The following is a 24,273-nucleotide window of genomic DNA, read 5'->3' as shown; positions in this document are numbered from 1 at the left end:
AATGAATCCTGCAGTCCTGCCATTGCTGCAAGCCAGGCAGAGGGTGACTCCACCCACAGTGAGCTCATCAGAGATTCCTGAGCTGATCACTGAAGTCAGCATCTCAGGCAAACTGCCCACCAAGACTTAGACCACTACAGAAGCCAGACAGGAAGGTGGCCATACCCAGGGCATGCCGACAGCTGGGGTCCCCCCAAAATACAAACAGGCAATGGAGAGTAAAGAATCTTGAGCTTCTGGGCACCACGGTATGCCTTCTTCATAAAGATACTACTCTCTAGGCCAGAAAGCATAGCAGAGACATCTAATACAAAAGAAGAAACACAGAAACCTTGAAAAAATTAGTAGGCAGAGGTATATGATCCAAACAAAACTGTAAGACAGAACCTCAGAAAGAGGGTTAAATGAAACAGAGATCAAGGATCTTCTTGATAAAGACTTCGAAATAAAAGTCATAAACATGCTTATGGATTTACAGAAAAGTATTCAAGATCTCAGGGAGGACTTCAACAAAGAGATAGAAAACCTGAAAAAGAGCCATTCAGAACTGAAAAATACAGTATCTGAAATAAAACACACAATGGAAGAATTTTAAAGTAGATTAGAACATGTACAGGAGATGGTAAATGAAATGGAAATTAGAGAACAGGTAAAGAAGCTGAGGAACAGAGAGAAAAAAAGAATCTCTAGGAATGAAAGAATGAAAAGAGAGCTATGTGACCAATCCAAATGAAACAATATTTGCATAATAGGTGTACCAGAAAGAGAAGAGAAAGACAGATGGTCTATTTAAGGAAATAATTTTTGAAAACTTCCCCAGTCTAGGGAACGAAACAGACAAGTCATGGAAGCACAGAGATTCCCTAACAAAAGGAACCCAGGAAGAAAACACCAACACATATAATTAAAATGGCAAAGGTCAAGGATAAGGAGAGAGTGTTGAAAGCAGCCAGAGAGAAAAAAGATTACTCTAAAGGAAATCCCATTAGGCTGTCAGCAGACTTTGCAACAGAAATTCTATAGGCCAGAAGGGACTGGCATGATATATTTAATGTAATGAAAGATTATCATTTAAATTTGAAGCAGGTATTAAACAATTTCCAGATATGAAAAAGTTGAAGGAATTTGCACCACCCAAGTCAGCCTTACAGGATATGTTAAAGGAACTGCTATAGATGGAAATGGCCCTAAAGCTGAATAGCTTTCATGAGTGAAAATTAACCCACAGTAAAGGTAGTACACCAACTAGTTACCAAGCAAGTATGAAATTTAAAAAAGAAGCAGCAAAATCAACAATATGAAAAATCAGTCAAGGGAAACACAAAAAGTGCAGATTATGACATCTAACGTGGAGAAAGGAAAAATGTGGAGGAGGAAGAAGGAAATAAAAAGTACCTTTAGATTGTCTTTGAAATAGAGTAATCATCAATTTAAGATAGACTATTATACAGTAAGGAAGCTATCCTTGAACCTTTGGTCACCAGGAAACTAAAGTCTACAATAAATGCACAGAAAAACTAATTAATTAAAAAAAGAGAGAGAAGTCCAATTACAACACTAAAGAAAGCCATCAAGAACAAGAGAAGACTGTAAGAGGAAGAAAGAAACAGAGAGGAGCTATAAAAACCAGCCAGAAAACAATTAATAAAATGTCAATAAGTACATATCTATCAATAATCACATTAAATGTAAATGGACTGAATGCACCAATCAAAAGACATAGAGTTACAGAATGGACAAAAACAAAAAAGACCCATCTGTATGCTGCCACAAGAGACTCATTTCAGACCCAAAGACATACACAGACTAAAAGTGAAGGGATGGAAAGATATTTCATGCAAATAATAGAAAAAAGCAGGAGTAGCAGTACTTATATCAGACAAAACAGATTTCAAAACAAAGAAAGTACAAGAGACAAGGACATTACAAAATGATAAAGAGATCAGTCCAACAAAAGGATATAACCATTATAAATGTCTACGCACCCAATATAGGAGCACCTAAATATGAAGAACAGATACTAACAGAATTAAAGGGGCAAATAGAATGAATGCAATGAATTCATTTTAGAAGACTTGAACCAATATCCCTTACAGACCAATATCCCTGATGAACACAGATGTGAAAATCCTGAACAAAATATTAGCAAACCAAATTCAAAAATATATCCAAAAGATCATCCATCATGACCAAGTCGGATTTATTGCAGAGATTCAAGGGTGGTACAATATTTGTAAATCAATCAATCAATCATCATCCACCACATCAACAAAAAGAACAAAAACCACATGATCATCTAAATAGATGCTGAAAAAGCATTTGACAAAATTCAACAGCCATTCATGGTAAAAACTCTCAACAAAATGGGTATACAGGGTTAAGTACCTCAACATGATAAAGGCTATGTGCGACAAACCCATAGCCAACGTCACACTTAATAGCAAAAAGCTAAAAGCTTTTCCTCTGAGATTGGGAACAAGATAAGGATGCCCACTCTCACCGCTTTTATTCAACATAGTACTGGAAGTCCTTGGCATGCCAATCAGGCAAAACAAAGAAATAAAAGGCATCCAGATTGGTAAGGAAGAAGTTAAACTGTCACTGTTTGTAGGTGACATGATATTATACATAGAAAACTCTAAAGAATCCACCAAAAAACTACTAAAACTAATAATTGCAGGATACAAAATTAATACACAGAAATCTGTGGCATTCCTATATACTAACAATGAATGCATTAACAGAAAGAGAAATCAGGAAAACAACTGCATTTACAATTGCACCAAAAAGAATACAATACCTAGGAATAACCTAACCAAGGAAGTGAAGGACCTGTGCTCTGAAAACTACAAGACATCATGAGAGATATTAAAGAAAGCACCAATAAATGGAAAACTATCCCGTGTTCATGGATAGGAAGAATTAGTATTGTCAAAGGGGCTATCCTACCCAAAGTAATTTATAGATTCAGTGAAATTCCTATCAAAGTACCAATAGCATTCTGCAACGAACTAGAACAAATAGTTCTAAAATTCATATGGAAACACAAAAGACCCCAAATAGCCAAAGCAATCCTGAGAAAGAACAACAAAGCCAGGGGATTCACTTCACACCTCGCCCTGGCTGTTTGGCTTTCACTGACTGTAAGTACCCTGAGGTCAGAAGCTGAATGTTCTTTCTCCCCAACTGTGGCTCTGTCTATAACAGGTGTTTAATGAATGACTGGGGAAAGGCAAGATAGTCCCTTCCTTTTTAGGCAGAGATTCTGTATTTTGGCATTTCTCCCCCCTATTAGGCTTCACTTAACCCCCATTACCTAGAAATCATCCGGGTGTGGCAGCATAAAGTTGCTGACTATCACTATCTCCTACCTCAATTCTGGTAACTCAAGAGGGCGAAATCCTCTTGGGTGGCCTAACCGCCATTTGTCCCAGGTCCTCTCTTGCCCCCTCCTACTAGTCTAGATTAATGATAAGGGAAATGTTTGCAGAGATTAAAAGGCTTACTCTCTTTTATACAATGCTAGTTTAGTTATTACTCATGAAACCCAACTAGTCATAATTTAAAAATCTAGTGCACGCCAACATGGATGACTCTTTTGGAGCAGCAACTGTGAAAATGCCCAGCAATAAACCCTTACCCCCATGACCGTCCACGCCAGCCATGGAGTGCAAGGATGTGAGGGGGATTCCAAGAATCAACATAAATAGGCAATAAGAGGAAAATATTTTAAAAATGTGACAACCACCTGCTCATTGATCCTCACTGAGCAGTCTAAAAGGTCAGAAAACTTCTTAGCACCAAGTTTATAGTAAATTATAATATTGTTTACCCCACATGCTGAAAACAACTAAATGCCTGATTTTTAGTATCTCATTTCCATAATATTTGAATCTATATGGATTCCAATTAGTTTCTTCACCAATGTAACAGATATAACAGCATTGATTCAGTCACCTGTTCATCTCGGGAAGTGGAAATTCCATCCTTCCAGGCCTGTGCTCCATCCGCTATGCCCAGCAATAAACCCTTACCCCCATGACCGTCCACGCCAGCCATGGAGTGCAAGGATGTGAGGGGGATTCCAAGAATCAACATAAATAGGCAATAGGTTTTGTTCAGACCAAAACCTTGGAATATGCTCCAATCCTCCTCTCTTATATTCCACATCTAATCCAATTCACTCATTCCACAAGTATTTTTTCAGTGCCTATTATGTTCTAGACTCTGATATGTATCAGGGAATATATCGGGAAAAACTTGATTCCCTCTTCAAAATACATGTATCTCAACCACTGTCACTACTTCTGCTTCGACCTCCTGCCCTGGATTACTGCAAAGACCTAACTGATCCCCCTGCACTGGATCATGTCATGTCTCTGCTCAAATCCTCCAGGAGATTCCTGTGTCACTCGGTAAAAATCCAACCTTCACAATAATAGCCTTTCAGGCTTAATTCCCTTTTTCCAACAAGGGATTGCACAACCCTGAATATGTGCCCTGCCTAAAAAGGAAGGGAACGTCTTTCCTCAGTCATTCATTGAACACTTGCTATGGACAGAGCCACTGTTGGGGAGAAAGAACAGTCAGGTTCTGACCTCAAGGAGCTTACAGTCAGTGAAAGCAGAACAGCCAGGGCGAGGTGTGAAGAGTCTGCCTGTCAAGAACCTGATCGGCCTGTAGGGGCAGTATGTCTAACAAGGAGGTAGTAACATTTTTCTTTTTTCCCCGTCCTCTCCTTAAAGCGCATATATTTTAACTGTACAGAATGAGTTAGACATTGCTCTAATATACTAGGTTTTCAGAGTTCATAAATTATAAATCACACTGAAACACAACCTTTTGCCATAAAGCTCCCTTTTGTCCTTTGGCAAACAGAACTACATAGAAAGAAATCTGATACTAGATATTCTGCCCCATCTAATCACTTCCTTTTTATTCTTCATAAAGTTGGAAGGGATATATGAACCTAGGCAGCTCTTAAATTGATATGATTGAATTAATTCCCATACAAAACAGCTATATTCATGCAACATCCAGATATCTTCAGGATTCCCCATAATAAAGTCTCTTAGCTTAACAATCAAGATGAACATGGGTCCAGAAAACCAGGTTAAATGAGTGACATGCTTGGTGTAAGAGACTAGAAAAAATGATGGGGACTGCGGAATTGGGAAACCTTAGGTTCCTGTTAAAGGGGTGATGGCTGTTCTGTTCAAGTCAATTACTAATAAACAGGAATGTAGGCCCTGCGTTTTCTGTTCTTTGGATTTTTCACAAGAAGTCATAAACTAATAATTCTTGATTTATTTATGTTTTCAATTATGGAATTCAGAAGTTTTGTAATACTGCATAAGCCAAATAAAACTTGTGTGGCAAAGTGCAGTGTCTCTTCTAATAACCAACCCCAGCCCAACATGTCTAGTCTAATCAACATATCTAATTACTTTTGCTGCCATATTTCACTTTATGAATCCAAGATCTAAAACTATAACACTCTTAGAAGAAAAAAGTTTCATGACATTGGATTTGGCAATAACTTCTTGGATATGACACCATAAGTACAGGCAACAAAAATAAAATTAGATTGGACCACATAAAACCCTGTGTATCAAAGGACAATCACCATAGTGAAAAGGCAACCTATAAAATGGAAGAAAATGACTGCAAGTCACATATCTGATAAGGGGTTAATATTCAGAATATATGAAGAACTCCTACAACTCAACAACCGTAAATAGTGGGCAAAAGACTTGAACAGACAGAGGATATATAAATAGCCAACAAGTACATGAAAGATACTCAACATCACTAATCATGAGGGAAATACAAATTGAAACCACAATGAGATAAAACCTCACACCTATCAAAAAAAAAAAAAAACAGAAAACAAATAGTACTGGTGTGGCTATGGAGAAACTAGAACCCTTGTGCCTTATTGGTAAGAATGTAAACTACAGGTCACTATAGAAAACAATATTTCTTCAAAAAATTAAAAATAGAATTCCATGTGGATCCAGCGATTCTACTTCTGGGTATATATCCGAACAACTGAAAGCAGGGTCTCCAAGGATGTTTGTACTCCAGTGCATCAATGTGTCATAGCTGCATTATTCTATGTGGAAGCAACCCAAGTGTCCACTGACATAATAGAAAATAAAAAGTGGTACATAGAATCAAATATTATTCAGCCTTAAAAAGGAAGGAAATTCTGGCATATGCTACAACATAAATAAACCTTGAGGACATTATGCTAGGTGAAATAAGCCAGTCACAAAAGGACAGATACTGTATGATTCCACTTACATGAGATTTCTAAAGTAGTCCAATTCTTAGAAACAGAAAGAACGGTAGTTGCTGGGGATCAAGAGGAAGGGGTAAGTGGGGAATTATTACTTAATGAGAGTAGAGATTCATTTTTGCAAGAAGAAAAAGTTCTAGAGTTTAGATGCATGACGATGTGAATATACATTAACAATAATGAGGTATAACTTAAAATGATCAAGGTAGGAAATTTTATGTGTACTTTACCACAATTTAAAATAATAATGCTCTATTTCTCAACAATCCCATCCAATAGGAATTGCCATTATCCCCACTTTAAATCTTGGTAGCCCCTAACACAGTAGGCCCTTATTAAATATTTGTTTAATTAATTTGTAAATAAAACCTTCCTTTTCTTTCCCTTTGTATCTCTAGCCGGAATGGGAGGTACTGCACCAAATTAAGAAAGACTAGAGCAAAGTCAAACTATATTTCTAATAAACAAACCCTGAGAGCAGGAATAGGAAACCTATAAAACTGCAGCCACTAAGTGAACCCTGAAACAATTTGGGGGGGCTCAAGCTAAGCCTTTGGTGCCAGAGTTATCTGTGCTTAGCCAAGATGAAGACCAAAGACACTCCTAACTCCTTTGCTAGAGGGTTTACAATGCCACAAGATATGTTAGATCTTGAATATTAAAGTTTCTGATTAAAACAGTCATAATCATTTCTTTAACTGCTCTTCTTAAATCATTCCTTCCAATAATACTATAGACTGCAAACCTATAAGAGTGTGATTTTTTTCCTTTTCTTTTTTTTTTTTTTAGTCCCTCTTCCTAGACTTAAACAGTTAGTGAAATGGTTTTCATCACCACTCAATCAAGGCAGTTGGGTAAAATTTTTTTACCTTTATTACTTTCAACTCACTAATGTTTAACATTAAAATATATTAATACAGAATTTTAAAAAACAATTTCCCCTCCTGTGATATCCCAACAGCGTCAAAATGTTTTGATTCTGTAATCCACACCCACAGTTAGAGCAAAGGTGCCGAAGGATCTACATTGAAAATACGGTTGCTCTGAAGCTAGGAAGAGCTTGTCGGTCATTGTTACCCTGGGCCAGAGCCTGAGAAGTGAATGAGGTCACAGTTGCATGATGGAACAAACCCTCTTTTGGATTCTTGATATGACTAAAGCCTTCAATCACCTCTACGAGAGGTAGTTTTTTTTTTTAAGGAATGAGTACTTTGAACTATGAGGATGATTTCATAACATTTTTCAAGTGCCAAAATTATTGAGCCTCTCCGGTGTTCCAGTTCAGGGGTAGGTTTCTATATTTTGAATACATATAATTGAAGTGTTTAGATGCAACTACTTTCCAGGCTCTGAGGTGAAGACCTGGGATAATTGATCAAACTAACCAAATGTCCAAAGATTTTTTTTTCACAGTTTAACAGTATTTGATTGTCTGTTATTCCTAAATCAGCAACCCAGTTTTCTTGCCAGTGAACTACCTTTTTACATCAAAAAAGATAAAAAACCAACAGTAAAAGGGGGATGTCCTACCAACCCAGCTTCTGGTCCAGGGGCCCTGATTCTCAAACTATTCAGAAGTGGTAAGGGAGGATTAGGGGGACCATATCCTAATTAATCCCATTAGTGGCTAAGAGTCCATTCGGGAGGTCTCAGGTAGCAAAATGGCATTGTATTCCACCCCCACTCCTACTTTTAAGAAAGACAAACGGGTTCATAAGAACTGACAGGGTAGGGGTGGGCCTCCCAACAGGAAACCCTGAGAAAATCTACTTACTACCAAGTAGGTATCCAGGATATAAACAATTAGGTAAATATTTTGGAAATGCTGTAACATTGTATTCTCTGTCAATTATGACATGAAATGTTCTACTGACTTCAAAAATAAAGCTTTTTACTTTACATAAAGTTTTTAGTATTGTGCCCGACACCAAACATGCATTCAATAAATGGTATCTATCACTATAAAAAGATAAAAATAAAGTTCATCTTTAAATAACTGTTCCACATATTTCCAGGCTTAATCTTCATTACATAGTACTATTTATTTTTATATAGGATCCAAATGACATAATTTGAAAGGGGAGCAATGGCAATAAATATTGCTCAGAGATCTTGGGACAGTAAAGAGGCCCTTCCACATGGTCTTCCAACTTTGCACATACCTCTTACTTGAATTTGCACATATTACCATTCCTTGAGGCTCTGGACTTAAAACTTTATGTCTTGAGGTGGGAAAGTTGCAAGAGAATATACAGAAATTAATCTGTGAATTGATTCTTAATTGTGTCTTCTGAATTCCAGATAGAGTTACTGGCTACATGGCAGTTTCTGACAGTAAATCAAAACTTAAGCTGAATGCTCTAAAAAAAGTACCTAGCTCACATGGCAAGAGGTAAGAGTAATGAATATATTAAGATGATAAATACATTAAGATAAAGACTTATTAAGCTGATAAATATTTTAAATACCCCTAAAGGCTATAATGAAACAATAAAAAACAAGTTAGAATGCTCTTCAAGTATATATTCTGTGATAAATTTAGTTATAAAACAAGATATATGAATTGAAGATAAAGATTTTTATGAAAAATGTATATTCTTTTTGATTAGGAAAACAAAGAGTTCTCTTCCAATTCACACAAATCCTTGTATGAAGGAATAGAATACCCTAGAGGGCTTAAGAAGTTGTCATTTATACATTAAGATATTTTGAGTGAATAATGGAGAATAAATTTAGAGGATAATAAAGAAGATCTAAACCCCCAAGTGAGTTAGAATATAGAGAAAGGCCAGTAGCTCAAATATGACCAGTAAAATGAAATCTGATAAATTCACCATGACTAACCTTGAGCTAAAATTGGGAAGGAAGGTTTGCTCATGACATTAACAATAGTTTTCCCTCAGACTGATAACTACAAATCCCAATAAACAATAGCCACTAAATGACTGAAAGTGAAAGCCTGATCTATATTTTATCAGGAAAGTCTCTCTCCTCTCTCACAGTTTCATTTTCTTTGCCACTGTAGAGTATTTCTCCCAATGTCCTTGACTATGCCACTAGTACAGGAAGTACTACTGACTTTTTTAGAGGGACGTGGGTAAGACCACCTTATAGCAGCCAGATCCCTTGATCTATTTGTTCCCTTACCCTGCATTACAAGCTGTCTTTTCATGTAGTAATTTCCTTGTCACTGAAAGTAGTCAAGCAAAGACTAGATAATACCACATTGCAGAGGAAATTCCTACATGAGATGAGAGGTTCAGCTGGGTTCATTTCAAATCTAAGGTTCTTCAAACCTTTAAAACATTGTAAAATAAAAAGACTATTTCCCATGTTTGATCCAAGATAAGGTTTGAAATCCTGCCAAAAGTATCCATTTTTTATGTAGCTAATACAGACTTTATACTGCCTGGCCTTCTGCTTTCCTCTTCTTGAGAACTTCATATTTCTCTATCTACTCCATCTTTTATATAATGCAAATGTAAAATAACATATCTGAGTAAAAGCAAACTTGAATTTTCTGAAGTTCAAGAAGTTCAAGGGAACACCAGAAGAAGAAATCAATGCAAGTAAAGCTGAGAAAATAAGACTTAGATACAATTCCATGTTGAAAAAATTGAGAATGTTGCATTTTGACATCACCTCTTTTTCCCCAGGTCTTTCTTTAAAAATGAATCTTGTAGATACTATAGAGGATACTAAATTCATATTTTTAAAAAAATTTAACTATTATCTTGAGTACTTCTTCTAGTTTCACTTTTTCAACTGCTTCTATTAAAAACACAAAAACTAAGAGATTCCATATTTCTTAATACTTCTGGTTCCACTAGTATCCAAGCTAAATGTATTTTAAGTAAGATTAATTCATAAAATTATAAGTTTACTTTAAAATTACCACATTATAAGAAAACTGTTTTGCATAATGTATTTTCATATTCCTAATAACTAAATTATTACAAATTTATTCAAAATATCCCCAAAGTATTAAATTTTTTTTTGAGATTTTATTTTTCTGAGGAAACGAAAATTCATACAATGTTCCAAACTTCCAGAAGTATTCTCTCTTGATAGATAGATAGAAAATAAATAGTTGATATATAGTAGATTAAGCTATAGCTATATACCTCTCTCTCATATGCTGATAAAAATACAGTTTAGCAATTAAAATCATAAAATGATTATGGATGGAAAGGTTTTGCTATAAGGATATGTACTGTAAAATTATATTAGTTAAAAATTTGAAACAATTTATATTTCTAACAACAGGAATGATGTAAGGCTTATATCCTTGAGCTTTGAAGTCAGATAAACCTGAGCTTGAATCCCAAGGCTTCCACTTAACCTTGTGACTTGGGACAAGTTAGTTAATCCCTCTGAACCTCAGTTTCCTTTTTTGTAGAATGAGGTAAGTCAGTTTTTCAAGGTAATAAGGACGATGGGCAAGTAGAGGGAGAGGTAGACATTTTCTCACTGTCCATCTTGTAGCTATTGGCAAGTGACAGTGACAGATCCCTTAGGGGGTGAGATTCTGGGTTACTGTGATGCCTACAGTCATTCCAGTTGGCAAAAACTGATGAATGGAACTAATATTTGCTGGTTTCAGATATGTATTAAATCTTGTCATGTCTTTTGTCAGGAATGACTTACCAGGCTCTCTCCCATGCCGATTACAGCACAAAGAGAGGAAGCTGACTGCTTCACAAATGCAAGGTGATGAAAATGATCCCCAAAATGAAAGCATAAGCAAAAGCTCTTAGTATATCTGATCATTTTCTTCTCTACAAGAGATCAGGGATTTCGAGAGTTGTCTACAATAATCTGTTATTTGAGAAAAAAAATTTTTAATTAAATGTTTAATATGTGGGAAGGAAAAGGGGAAACGTTGAAATAGATATCTTCCCAGAATTCTGACAGTTCTGGCCAAATATTTTTATTCAAAGAACTTGCGGGTGTGGAAAAGAACAAATGTGAAGTCAAGTAGAAATCAAGAAGGAGCAGTATAAAGACAAGTGAAGTCCCAAGATTTCTCATAGAAAAATAATTATAATGATTAAATGAGCTATACTGGTTATAGTTCATAATCCAAACAATAAGTACTTATTTAAAATCAACAATGTACTAGGCATGGGAAACACAGCAACTAACAAGTCAGTGTCCCTGGGAAGTCAGATAGCTCAGCGACGAGTTTGTTGATTAAGATTTTTAAATTACAATGTGACACAGATTATGATAGGGGAATTATAGTGTTATAGAAGCACAAAAGCAAATAGCCTAACTTGGTCTTACAAAGATAGGCCGGGAGTCCCAGAGAAGGCTGAATAATGAGTAGGAATAAATCAGGCCCAGTGCAGAGGGGAGTGTTCTGGGCAGAAAGAGTGAAATCCACAAAGGCCCAAAGGAAGGAGAAAGCATGACATACTAGAAAAACTAAAAATCAAGCATGGCTGTGTTTGGGTTCTGGGAAGGTTAATACTTTACCCTCCAACTTTGGAACCAACTGAGAAATTGACCCAGAAGACAGAAGGGAGTCAAAGCATCACCTTTATCGCTGGGAAAGCTGGTTCTAAAAACACAAGATGGTCAAGATCAGAATTGTATTATTTACTTTAAAACTGAGCCAAATGCCTTAATAGGTTCATGGGTTTACAAAACTTTAAGATTTCCAAAGAGCATTACTATACATCGGTTCTTGTTTTAAGGGATTGCAGGACTTGTTTTAAGCAGGTATTGCAAGACATGCAGACCCAGAGATGACTGTTGTGGAGGAAGCTTTTTGTACTCACAGATCCCTAGAAATAAGAGGCACAGCACAGCACGAGGGGCCGCATAGGGAGGCTCCAGAGTTGGTCAGGAGGCAAACGGTGGGGGGAAGTAGGCAAGAGCCTCTTCTGTGGTTTCTGAAGGAAGGAACAGGCTTTAAATACCATATGTGTTCTGGCGGCTCCAGCCAGGCCCCTCTCTTCAACCCCACTTACATCTGATTTCCTACTTGACATCTCTATTGTCTATCTAATACACATCTCAAACAACATGTCCAAAACTGGACTCCTGATGTCTTCCTCATACTTTTTTTGTGTGTGTGTGTGGTGAAATATACATAACATAAAAATTATAATTTTAACTGTTTTAAAGTGTACATATAGGTCAGCAGCATTGAATATATTCACATTATTCTATAGCCATCACCACTGTCCACCTCCAGAACACTTTCATTTTCCCAAGCTGAACTTCCATACCCACTAAAGAGTAACTCTCCATTCTCCCCACCCCTCAGCCTCTTACTCTTAAAACCTGCTCTACCCACAGCCTTCCTCATCTCAGATGATGATATTTCATCCTTCCATTTGTTCTGGAAAAAACTGTGGAAACATCCTTGACTCTACTCTTTCAGCCTGCCTCTAAATCCATCAGGAAATCTCATTGGCTCAACCTTTAAAATGGATCTAGAAGTCAGTCACTTCTTACCACCCCCACTGTTACAACCCTGGTCTGAGGTGCTATTACTGCTCACCCACAATAGCCTCCTACCTGATACTAGTCTGTCCACTTCTACCCAAACCCTTACAAAAGTCTGTTTTTCTAACAACCAGAGTGATTCTGTTAAAATATAAGTCGAGGGAGGGAGTGGGGAGGAGCTGCCCCGATTAACTTTCAATACACTGGTTTGACTGGAAGCTGGTTTGACTGACCACAAAAGGGAAATGTGCAAAAACATTGTACTCTAGCTAGTAAAGTTGTTTCTCACAGGAGTATAGATTAACAATTCTGAAACTGTTATACATGTACACTAGGAATGAATAAGTAAGTGGATGGTGGACGGTGGGAGCCAGGTTTCTCACTGCTGGAGAAAGCTGAAGAGAACCAGTGGACTTGAGAATCAGTGTGAACTCATGTTTAGCTTAATGTGGATACAGATGGATAGATCAAGAGATAATTAGAGATCTGTGTATTTTTTCCTTCCTAGGTATATATATACATACATATATATATATACACACACACAACAACAGTGTTATGTAGCAGGAACATTATAACTCCTTTCAGGTTCCTGAACCCAATTCCCATGTAAGTGTGGTAGGGAAGGAGGTCTTCCCCACCAAACCCACACACACAACACTAAGCAGTTCTCAGACACCAGGGTGGTGTCCCAGAACTCAGGTCAATTCCCAGGTTAAGGGCTCCTGCTACAAGACTGCTATCCACCTCCAACTCCAGATGCCGGTCACAAACCCCAGGCAGTTAACTTGTGCTTCTGACATACAGGCTACTGATTGGAGGTTCCCACCACCTCCCTCTTAGGTTCAATTAATTTTCTAGAGTGGCTCACAGAACTGAGGACAACACTTAGGTTTACCAGTTCAATAAAGGATAAAAGTTAACAGCCAGATGAAGAGATAGATACTTAGGGCCAGTTACCAAATAAAGGAGCTTCTATTCTGGTGGAGCTCGGGACCTGGTTCAGTGGCATGTGGAGGCATTCTGGTTCCCCAAGCATAGACACCCTCTCTCCAGCTGACAAGCAGGATCCAAGAGCCGAGAGTGGTAAGCTCTTCGCAGGGGTTTTTGTGGGAGCTTCATTGCATAGTTATGATTGGCTAAATTTTTGCCCATTGGCTGATTCAACCTCCAGCCCCAGCCCTTAGGTAGGGGGTCCAAAAGTCTCTTATTAGCATAACAAGACATCCATTTCCCCTTTAAGACTCTGCAGTATTTGGGGGAATTGTGGATGAGGACCAAATATACCTAGGAAATACATATTTGGTCATTAAGATGACCAAATATGTATTTCTTATGACTCATTATAATATCTCAGTGTATACGCGGGTTAGTAAACATGCATGTATTTCCTAGTTCTGTCTGCTGAAGGGCCTTAGAAGCATCATACGCTGTCTAGGGACAGGATAGATTGGGAAAAACCCTCTCATTACTCACAGTGAGGCCTGCCTCCATTTCCTCTGGCTGCCGCTCTCCTTCCCTTTCTCCCCAGTCCCCGCTTGGTGTTCTCCATCTCGCCAGCCACAGTGCACCCCTTATACTTCCCCACCCGCCCCTTCCAGGATGAACCCCGCAGGCGGGTCCTGGGTCACTGACAGGCGCCAGACCGATTATGCAGTAGAGGGGAGGAGAGAATGGCATCTCTCCACTCCTTTCTACGGAGGCTGCAGGAAGCTGCAGCAGTGTATGTGAATGGGCTAAGGCCAGGCGTGAGATTCTGGAAATTTTGTGCTTTACCCCATAGGATTATAACTCAAAGTATAAAATAAATATCTACATGTCCATAGTGAGAGAAATAAATATTGAATTTTTAAATGAAGAAGAGACAAATCTTACAAAAGAATTCCAAATGTACCTCGATATTAGGAGGTCGAGCTTAATTTTCCCTGCCCTCCAGCCCTTTGTCCCTTCAATCTGGACTAACCTTAGTGGCTTCCTTCCAAAGACTAGAATATGGAAAAGAGTAGATTGTGGATAACTTTTTCTAAAATTCATTAATTTTAGAAAACACATGTCTAATTTTGGCTCCAGTAATGCCTTGAGTATTCCTTTGAAAAGACTTTGAAACTGTGAATACATATATAATTTGGGTCCAACTGGGGGCATTACTTTTCCATTTCTGCTATAACAAATCGCCACAAATTTAGTGGCTTAAAACAACACAAATATATTATCTCAAAATTCTGTAGGTCACAAGTTGAGGTGGGCTCAACTGGTTCCTCTTCTTTGGGTCTTACAAGGCTCAACGTGGAGGTGTTGGCCAGCTGGTCCTGCACCTGGAAGCTCTGGAGGAGAATCTGCTTCCTGGCTTATTCAGGCTGTTGGTAGAATTCAGCTGTAGGGATGAGGCCCCATTTCCTTACTGGCTGTCAGCCACGAGCCTCTCTGAACTCATTCTGACTGTGTGCATTCCACATGTTGCCCCCTTCATTTTCAAACCAGCAGTGGGTCAGGTCCTTCTCATGCTTCTAATCTCTCGAATTTCTCCTCCTGCTACATCTCTCTTGCTTCTAGCTGTTTAAGGGCCCTTCTGATTAGATTAAGCCCACTCAGATACTCCAGGGTAATGTATCTTAATTATATCAGCAAAGTCCCTTCTGTCACGTACAGTGATACATTCACAAGTTCCAGGGTTTAGGGTGTGGACATCTTCCAAAGGCCATGACACCTACATATTCACTTTGCTACCACTTAGTTTATTCCAGTTCAAATTTCATGGAAGGACACTGTCCTTTGTAAGAAGTATCTATTAAGTAATCATTTTTCTCTCAATACTTTTTCAGAACATGATGTCCAATCAACTGTCTGTCCTAGTTGCATTACAATATGTATTTATTCATTTTTAAATAGCTTTATTGAGAAATAATACCCATACCATACAATGCATGCCTTTAATGTGTAGATTAATATGTACTTATTCTTGAATAACTTTTCTGACTAACTTAATTCCATTTCCCCAGCCTTCCAAGCTGCCTACAACTTCTTTAACAAGGATAAAACTGGCTGCATTGATTTACATGGAATGATGTGCACATTAGCTAAGTTAGGAATGAATTTAACAAAGCATGATGTCTACGATGAATTAAGATATGCTGATATTGACCGTGAGTACTTTCACTTGTCATGTGTTTTTATCTCAGTGACTCTATAAACATGAGAAATAAGCCTTACTTATATGTCAAAAATACACATATAGTTGACCCTTGAAAAATACAGGTTTGAACTGCATAGGTCCACTTATACACAGATTTTTTTCAGTAAATATACTGGACCACTTATTGGATAGCTGTGACAATTTGAAAACAAGCCAAACCCCATAGCCTATAAATATTTTTTTAAACTAAGTAAAGAAGAACTATGTCATGAATGTATAAAATATACATAGATACTAGTCTATTTTAGCATTTACCACCATAAAATATATACAAATCTACTATAAAAATTTAACTTTATCAGAATTTATACATACAACCACATACTGTACATGGTGCTATTTGTAGTCAAGAGAAATGTAAACAAATGTGAAGATGGAATATTAAGTCATAACTGCACAGTAGCTGTGGTACATACTGTGCTACTGTAATCATTTCATCACCACCTCCCATTGCTGTTGCAGTGAGCTCAAGTGTTGCAAGTGCTAAAAAACAAAATTCAATTAAATAAACATGAAGATCTAATTGGTTTTACTAAGTGATTCATGGAGGGGGCAGCATCCCATCTAGCAAGTAGAAAAAGGCTCTGAGTTGTACAAAATGTAAAGTTTGAATAGACGGGAGGTTGGGGCAAAAAATTATTAGCAAAAGAAGAGATTCATGATTGTTTCAGGTAAGGTCACCCTCCCTTTGGAGGAACAGGGATTGTATGCAGATGGCCTCACTAGTGATGAAGAAATTCCAGAAGGATTGGCTTAAAAGTTCACTCCTGCGGGAGGCTGAATCTGCAATTAGGTAAGGCATTACGCCCAGCTTGGTGACTTGGTCCAGCAGAAGTGACCCCACATTGGGCCTGTTTTTTTCTTTTTAACACAAATATCTGATTAAAATGCCATGTGACACTAATCATCTCTGCACGAGCAGCTCATCTCTCCAGTAAACTGTGTATCATAGTAAAAAATTATCATTCATGGTTCTCCCATATTTTTCATCATGTTTAATGCAATACTGTGAACTTTGAATAACACCATGGGACTCATATGAAATGCCTCTGGTGATGATGAAAGTGTTTCCAAGAAGCAGAGAAATCATGCAATTACAAGAAAAAGTTGAATTGCTTGATATACCATAGACTGAGGTCTGCAGCTGTAGTTGCCCATAAGTTCAAGATCTATATATATGACGCCAGCATAAGGGCCATTGTAAAAAAAAGGAAATTCATGAAGCCGTCACTGCAGCTATACCAGCAGTCACAAAAACCTTGCATTTTTTTGTGAAGTATCTTTTTACTTCATATTCAAAATGTACCTTTATGTGAGTGCAGAAATGTTATAAGAAAGGCATACCTATAGACTTTAATATGATTTGAGAAAAAGTGGAGTCTTTTTATATGACAACAAAAGGAAAAGAAAGGTGAAAGATCTAAAGTTGGAGAATTTAATGCCTGCAAAGGATGGTCTGATAATTTTAGAGAGGTCTGGCTTAAAAAATGTCAAGATAACAGGAGAAGCCAGTTCTGCTGACCAAGAGGCAGCAGATTTAAGGCAGGAAAGGATAAGCTAACTCTTCTGTTTTGTGCAGAATACAGTAGGTTTCTGATCAGGACACCCTTATCAGTAGAGCTGCTAATCCCCAAGTCTTGAAGGGAAAAGATAAATTGCCAGTCTCTTTGGTTATACAATAAAGCCTGAACAATAAGAACCCTTTTTCTGGATTGGTTCCATTGATACTTTGTTCCAGAAATTGGGAAGTATCTTGCCATAAGGGACTGCCTTTTAAGTTCTTTTAATACTGGACAATCCCCTGGCTATCCAGAACCCCCATGAGTTCAACACTGAAGTCATCAATGTGGTCTACTTACTCCCAAACACCACATCTCTAATTCAGTCTCTAGCTCAAGGGGTCATAGGGACCTTTAAGGCTCATTACACACAGGGATTGTTGACACTATGGAAAAGAACCCCAATCGAAAGAATATCATGAAAGTTTGGAAGGATTACACCATTGAAAATGCCATCATTGTTCTAGAAAAAGCTGTGAGAGCCATCAAGCCCCAAATCATAAATTCCTGCTGCAGAAAACTAGGTCCAGATGTTGTGCATGACTTCATAGGATTTATGATAGAGCCAATCAAGGAAATCCTCAAAGAGATGGTGTATATAGCAAAAAAAAAAAAACAGTCAGGTGGTAGGGTGGGTGGTGAAGGTTTTCAAGATACGGATCTTGGACAAATTCAAGAGCTAACAGACACCACACCAGAGGAATTAACAGAAGACAACATGATGGAGATGAGTGCTTCCAGACCAGTGCCGGATGATGAGAAAGAAGATGCAGGAGAAGCAGTGCCAGAAAACAGACAGACAGCAGACAATCTGGCAAAAGTGTTCTGATATTTAAGACTGCTTTGAACTTCTTTTACAACATGGACCTTTCCATGATAAAGGTGGAAATAGGACAGGTACTGTATAGAAACATTTTTAGAGAATCTGAAAAAACAAAGTCAGGCAGAAATTACAGTGTATTTCCATGAAGTTACACTGAGTGTGCCTGCTTCTCCTGGTGTCTCGTCCACCTCTTCCGCCTCTGCCACCCCCAAGACAGCAAGGCCAACACACTCCGTCCTTCTCCTCAGCCTGCTCAGTGTGAAGATGACGAGGATGAAGACCTTTATGATGACCCATTTCCACTTAATAATTGTCATGCCGTATAGTTAATAAATTTACCTGCTGTGTATTTGTAAGTCTTCATGTGAAAATATAGTAACTGTTCAGCAAGAATTATATGAGACATTTTTGTGTCATCATGATCGTCATCACCTAAGTATTCACTGTGTAGAACATGATGCGCAAGATGGGTATGGAAGTGGATAGCTTAGCCCCAGGCAGAAGGCGAGTGATACTTAATATAAAATGAGATGTGTTCATTGTCTTACTGTTTGATAACATTACTTTCAAAGAATCACATTACCATTCAGTATACTTGCCTTGTAATTGGGGAAACTGGGTATCAACTTATCACAGGTAAGTTGCTTTTTTAAATCTAACAGTATTTCCAATATTGTATTATTATAATATGACTGTTATACTGTATGCCATAAAAAATTAATAATACATTCATTTGTGTATAGGCTAGGCTACCATATGCAATTGTATCAGTTACATTAGGCTATGATAAAGCAATCTTATTGCTGCTTCATTATCAATGCATGAATTTTCATACCTACAAAGGAATATGAATTTCTTTTTCACATTATCTTTTCATTTTAAAGTCTAGTGTTAGTAATACATATAGCATCTATACTGCTTTGTATAAGACAATATTGATGTAGATACTGATGACTCATCTTGTATACAACTCATACACAATGTAAACTTACACTATCAATAGAGTACAATACTGTAAATGTATTTTCTCTTATGATTTTATTAATATTTTCTCTAGCTGACTTTAAGAATATAGTACATAATATGACATACAAAATGTGTATTAATTGTTTATAAGGCTTCTGATCATCAGTAGGCTATTAATAGTTAAGTTTTGGGGGAATCAAAAGTTATACATGATATTCAACTGCATTGGAGTCACAGTGCCCCTAATCCCTGTGTCATTTAAAGGTTAACTCTATATGTTTCTCTTTAAGGATATCAGTGAAGTATGTGTGCAAGTTATGAAATTAAATTAATGCTATAAAATGAACTGTTCTTTAAAAAGTCCTGTGTGGGAACTAAAAGTGTATGTCAAATTCAGATTACCTGTCATGATGTACATTTTGGAGGGTGCCTTAAAAAATAGATACAAAGGCATTGACAACATTAAAAATGACATTACCAAGAAAATCCAAGTCCTTTGTTCTGTTAGAATCATATTAGTTCAAATCTTTCTTCCATCGTTAGAGCCCACCAATGTATTGAATTTTAGATGTCCCAGCATTTTTGTTAATATTTTTAAGGTGTAAAAGTGCTTTCTGTGAATATACTGAGCTGGTGATTATAGCCCAAGCTGGTATGTTGCATGGAATGTATCTTCAGCATATTATCACCTCTCACCTCTCCCTACTCAACTGCCAGTGCCCCATTCAATCAGCATCAGTTCCACATGTGAATCAATGTCACCAGTTAATCAAGGCGTCACTTGTTTCCACTAAATGCCCAATTTTCTATTCTATCATCAAAAAACACACACATGCCAGGAATAGCACTAATTATCCTTTAATTTTAGAGAAAACTGGGTACAACTTGGGTATATTTTAATACAAATATTAAGAGAGTGGTCTGGAGTGGGAAGGCAGGGGTGGATTCCTTGAAAAAATGACAAGTCTCTAGGAAAAGAGTGAGTTGATAGGACTGCAGTGGCCAGGAGCCCCAGGTCTGATGTTATAGCCCACCATTGCTTCTGTGGGTTGTGGTAATTACTCTGATGGTGCTTAGACCACTTCAAGACCAGTGCTTACCTGAGCATAACTCCAGCCCTAAATGCTCTCTGATTTTAAGTATTGAATGAACCAAAGTGTTTTAATTTTTATATTGAATATATAATTTGATAATTAAATACATCTTACATCCTTGTTCTGAGCCTTAGATTTCTGTTGCAGGAGATGGAAAAGTGAATTTCTCAGACTTTATAAAGGTGCTAACAGATAAGGACTGCTTCCTTAAAGCTGTGGGTGAGTGGAGATATTACTAAACAGATGGTAGGTGGGTAGTTGCAACTCACTGCATAGTAGCTATTATTCATTTAGGCCTCCAATCAGGAGACAAATCAGAAAGGTGTACTCTGGGATGTGACTGACTTTTGTACTGCTCCTCCAAAACAATATTTGCTAAGCAAATTTTAGAATTTTAATTTAAATGCATCAAGTCCTTCTGCAGGACACACTGCTTTTTGGTCTCCAAAGAGAACACTCAAGGAATGGTGTAGAAAAATTTTGTGACCTTTATCGTATTCTTACCAAGTATGTGTGCTACTTTGGGAGGCACCTCTTTTACAAAAGAAAAAATATTTTTTAGAGAAAGAAAAATGCCCTCTTTCATGCAAATTTGGAGTGTTGATAACTTACTGTTCCTAAAAAATAATCTTCCCTTACCCTGATGAAATCTCTGCCTTCAATGCAAGGGCTGGAGAATGTGTTGGAGATTAAAGAGCATGTTCTCACATAGGTTATAAATGATGTGGAGGCATACCTGGAATATTATTAGTCCTCTAATGGTTTGTTTATGAGTTTAGTTGACTTCCTTAGAAAGTCTAACCACTATTCATATCATGTTTGCTAGGATAAATGCATTGCAAATTCCAAATGCTGCGCACAGCTTTGAGAATACACCCATTCATAGTCTATGAACTGTCTTTAGGATTAACAGAAGTTAATGCTTCAAATACCACTATAGTAATGAGGGTTTGCCTGCAAACCTGAGATGTTTATCAACAATTTCTTTACCTAGAAGAACAAGGCAGTAGTCCTTAATATATAATTCATGTTTATGTTAACTGTATTACTGCATTTCTTAGAAGTCATTGAATTTTAATCCAAGGTCATTTTTGTCTGTTCAAAATGACCTTTCTACCAAATAGAACAGATTTTGAGTGCTTTCCTATAATTCTCTAGTCTCTGACTTGGTATTAATATTGTAGATACAGTAAAAATTTTAAAAAAGACCATCAGCTTACTCCCTTTTTTTTTGATAGATGTTTTTTTCAGAAGGTATTTTGAACTTTTGTTCCCTCCATAGCTCCAGCAAAGGGGGCCTGTTTAGATTTACCTGGCAACCCTGGGATCCTGTTGTTTGAAATCCTATCAAAGCTTGTAGAGACATCAGCCTTACCCAGAAAGGCTATAATGGAATTAGTAAGGTAAGCAGCAAAGAAAGGGGCAAAATGGTCTCCACAGAAGTACTGACGAGGATATTAAGAAGGCAGTCACCTCCCACTAACATCCTACTCCACAGGATCTGCTCTAAACCAAAGGAGAAGGTGTCTGTGGCAGTACTCACCTGCCACAACATGAAAACTTACCCTTCATCCCCAACAGTACTGCTTAGCTCTAAAATTGCAAGATGGCCTCAGATCATCTCAGGATCCCACTGAGGGCCTATGAAAGCCAAGAAAGTAGAGCCTCTACTACTCTAGGCTAGAGAATCACAGAGGAGAAAGACTTTTTAGGGATAACTCTGAGTGCGTTTGGACATCTAATTTGGAGTACAAGATACTCCCACTCATGCTAGAACTACCAGGGGCTCTTGAGAGGTCCCTTCACTCTGGATGAGGTACAGCAAGTTCAAACCTCCCAAAATAGCCTTTGGACCGGAGCAAAGCCAGAATTAGACTTAAGAATAGAAGACGAAGAAACATTCTCACACCTGAATGTGTTTGTTTATTCCAGCAAGTACCACTAAAAATAAATTTCCTCAAGGTATTTTTATCATTGTACTTTAGAAATTAAATGTTGCTATTATCAATATTTTCAACTCAAACTCTTTCAAAGCATTCTGCTATCCCACTTAGAATTGAATATACAGAATACTATCAACAATGCAAAAATACCCATCTGCTCCTCAACAGGCAATCTCTTGATACTCTTCTGTATCTCTGCCAGATGTGGGACAGAGGGTGCACAACAGTCTACTCTTCATTCTAATCCAATACATGTATTAAATGCCTGCTTTTGGTTCAGAAATTTGGCACACCACTTAACCTCTCAACCTCAGTTTCCTCATCTATAAAATGGGGATGCTAATACTACCTACCATATAGAGCAATTGTGGGTATGATATGTGATAATGCAGGTGAAGGTCTTAGCACATCTTAAGAGCTTGATAAATATTATTATGTATATAAATACTGTATTGTTATATGGAATAAAGCACTGTATTGTTATGTGGAAGTAATGAGAATAATCATAGAATATACATATCACCTATTTTAATCCTCACCTCCTTGATGGGTATGTACTATTATCCCCATTTTACAGATCAAAAAAGAGAAGCGCAGGTCAATAAAGTAACTTGTCTAAGAGCAGTGGTGCCTAAATTTTAGCACAACCTGCTTTCAGAATCCACCTCTCTTTATTGCCTCTCACACCCAGTAAGTGCTTAGGAAATGTTAGCTGATGTTGGTATTTTTATTGTTATTATGATTGCGGTTGTTACTTATCATGTACCTGGTTTCTAAGGAGATCAAAACTGTTTAATACACTAGCATTTGCATTTAAGGAGCTTACAATACAAATGGAGAGAAAAGCCATTAAGTATATAGATAACTAAACATTCAGAAGTGAAATAATAAAAAATATATTACACAATTAGTTGTCAAACAAGTGTCAAGATAATTCACTGGTTTCCTCTGAAAGAGGGTCTTGACCTGGATAATGACAGAAGTTGATAGGTATTCCTATAGCTGATTATACCATTTATTGAGCATTTACTAAGTGAATAGTTCTGAGTAAGCACTTTATATACACTAGCTTTTTTCTGAATTACTGTCTCTGAACTGGTCTCCCTGCTTGTACCTTTTAACTTCTCCTCCCCTGCCTTGCCCACTCTAGTCTACTCTCCACACTCCCTCTGCCTAGTGGACTCTTTGACTCTTAAAGCAACAGATGATCCTTTTAAAATGTCATATCATGTCACTCCTCCACTTAAAACCTTTAAAACCCTCCTAAATTTCCCTCATGGTACAAGCCAAAGTCTTTACATGACTTACTGGCCTTCTATGATATCTGTACTCACCTTTGACCTCTTTGACTTCATCTCCTGTTATTTTGCTTGAGCCATGCTGGTCTTCTTACTGTTCCTCAAATACAACCAGACATGCTCCCACCTCAGGGCCTTTGCACTTGCTCTTCCCTGTATCTCAAATGCTCTTTGCCAAGATATCCACATGACTATCTCACCAACTCTGGGTCTTTATTCAAATGTCATCTTCTCAGTACAGCCTTCCCTGACCACTCTATTTAAAACTGCAGTCCTTCTACCACTCCCTGTCTCCCTGTCCCTGCTTTATTTTTCTTCATACTATTTATCACCTTCTAATATACTTATTTATTTTGTTATCTGTTTTCTCATGCTAGAATGTAAGCTCCATGAAGGAAAGCATTATTTTTGTCTGTTTTATTTACTGTTACATCCCCAGTGTCTAGGAAAAAAAGATTTACACTCAGTAAATATTTCTTGAATGATCTCATTTAGTCCTCACTTCAACACTCTGAGGTAGGTTCCAATATCCTATTTATAGGCAAGGAGAATGAGGCATAGAAAGATCAGACTGTATGTCCAGCCCAGATCCTCCTCTAGAGTTTCTATCTGCCTACTGGGCAGTCCCATAGCTACCTTA

At 37.5% G+C, this 24,273-nt stretch overlaps 1 protein-coding gene and 1 long non-coding RNA gene across 3 annotated transcripts in view; one reads left to right on the top strand and one right to left on the bottom strand.

Moving 5' to 3' along the window:
• Nucleotides 1-24,273, bottom strand: part of LOC140849192 (uncharacterized) — a 77,546-nt gene that overhangs the window by 32,095 nt on the left and 21,178 nt on the right. The gene's annotated exons all lie outside the window — the stretch shown is intronic.
• EFCAB3 (EF-hand calcium binding domain 3) overlaps nt 1-24,273 on the top strand; it is a 42,609-nt gene that overhangs the window by 7,687 nt on the left and 10,649 nt on the right. The window contains exons 1-6 of one of the 2 annotated variants that reach the window (XM_073235839.1): nt 4,184-7,588; nt 8,603-8,693; nt 10,938-11,011; nt 15,757-15,900; nt 20,540-20,611; nt 21,675-21,795. In XM_073235839.1, coding sequence (XP_073091940.1) covers nt 8,620-8,693; nt 10,938-11,011; nt 15,757-15,900; nt 20,540-20,611; nt 21,675-21,795 — 485 coding nt within the window. In that variant the 5' untranslated portion in view covers nt 4,184-7,588; nt 8,603-8,619. Of the gene's footprint in view, nt 1-4,183; nt 7,589-8,602; nt 8,694-10,937; nt 11,012-15,756; nt 15,901-20,539; nt 20,612-21,674; nt 21,796-24,273 lie in introns of those variants that run through there. The other variant, XM_073235840.1, reaches the window with a different exon arrangement.

The sequence above is a fragment of the Manis javanica genome, chromosome 4 (assembly GCF_040802235.1).
Source record: "Manis javanica isolate MJ-LG chromosome 4, MJ_LKY, whole genome shotgun sequence".
NCBI classification, from domain to species: Eukaryota; Metazoa; Chordata; class Mammalia; order Pholidota; family Manidae; genus Manis; species Manis javanica.
This window is presented reverse-complemented; position numbering and strand designations above follow the sequence as displayed.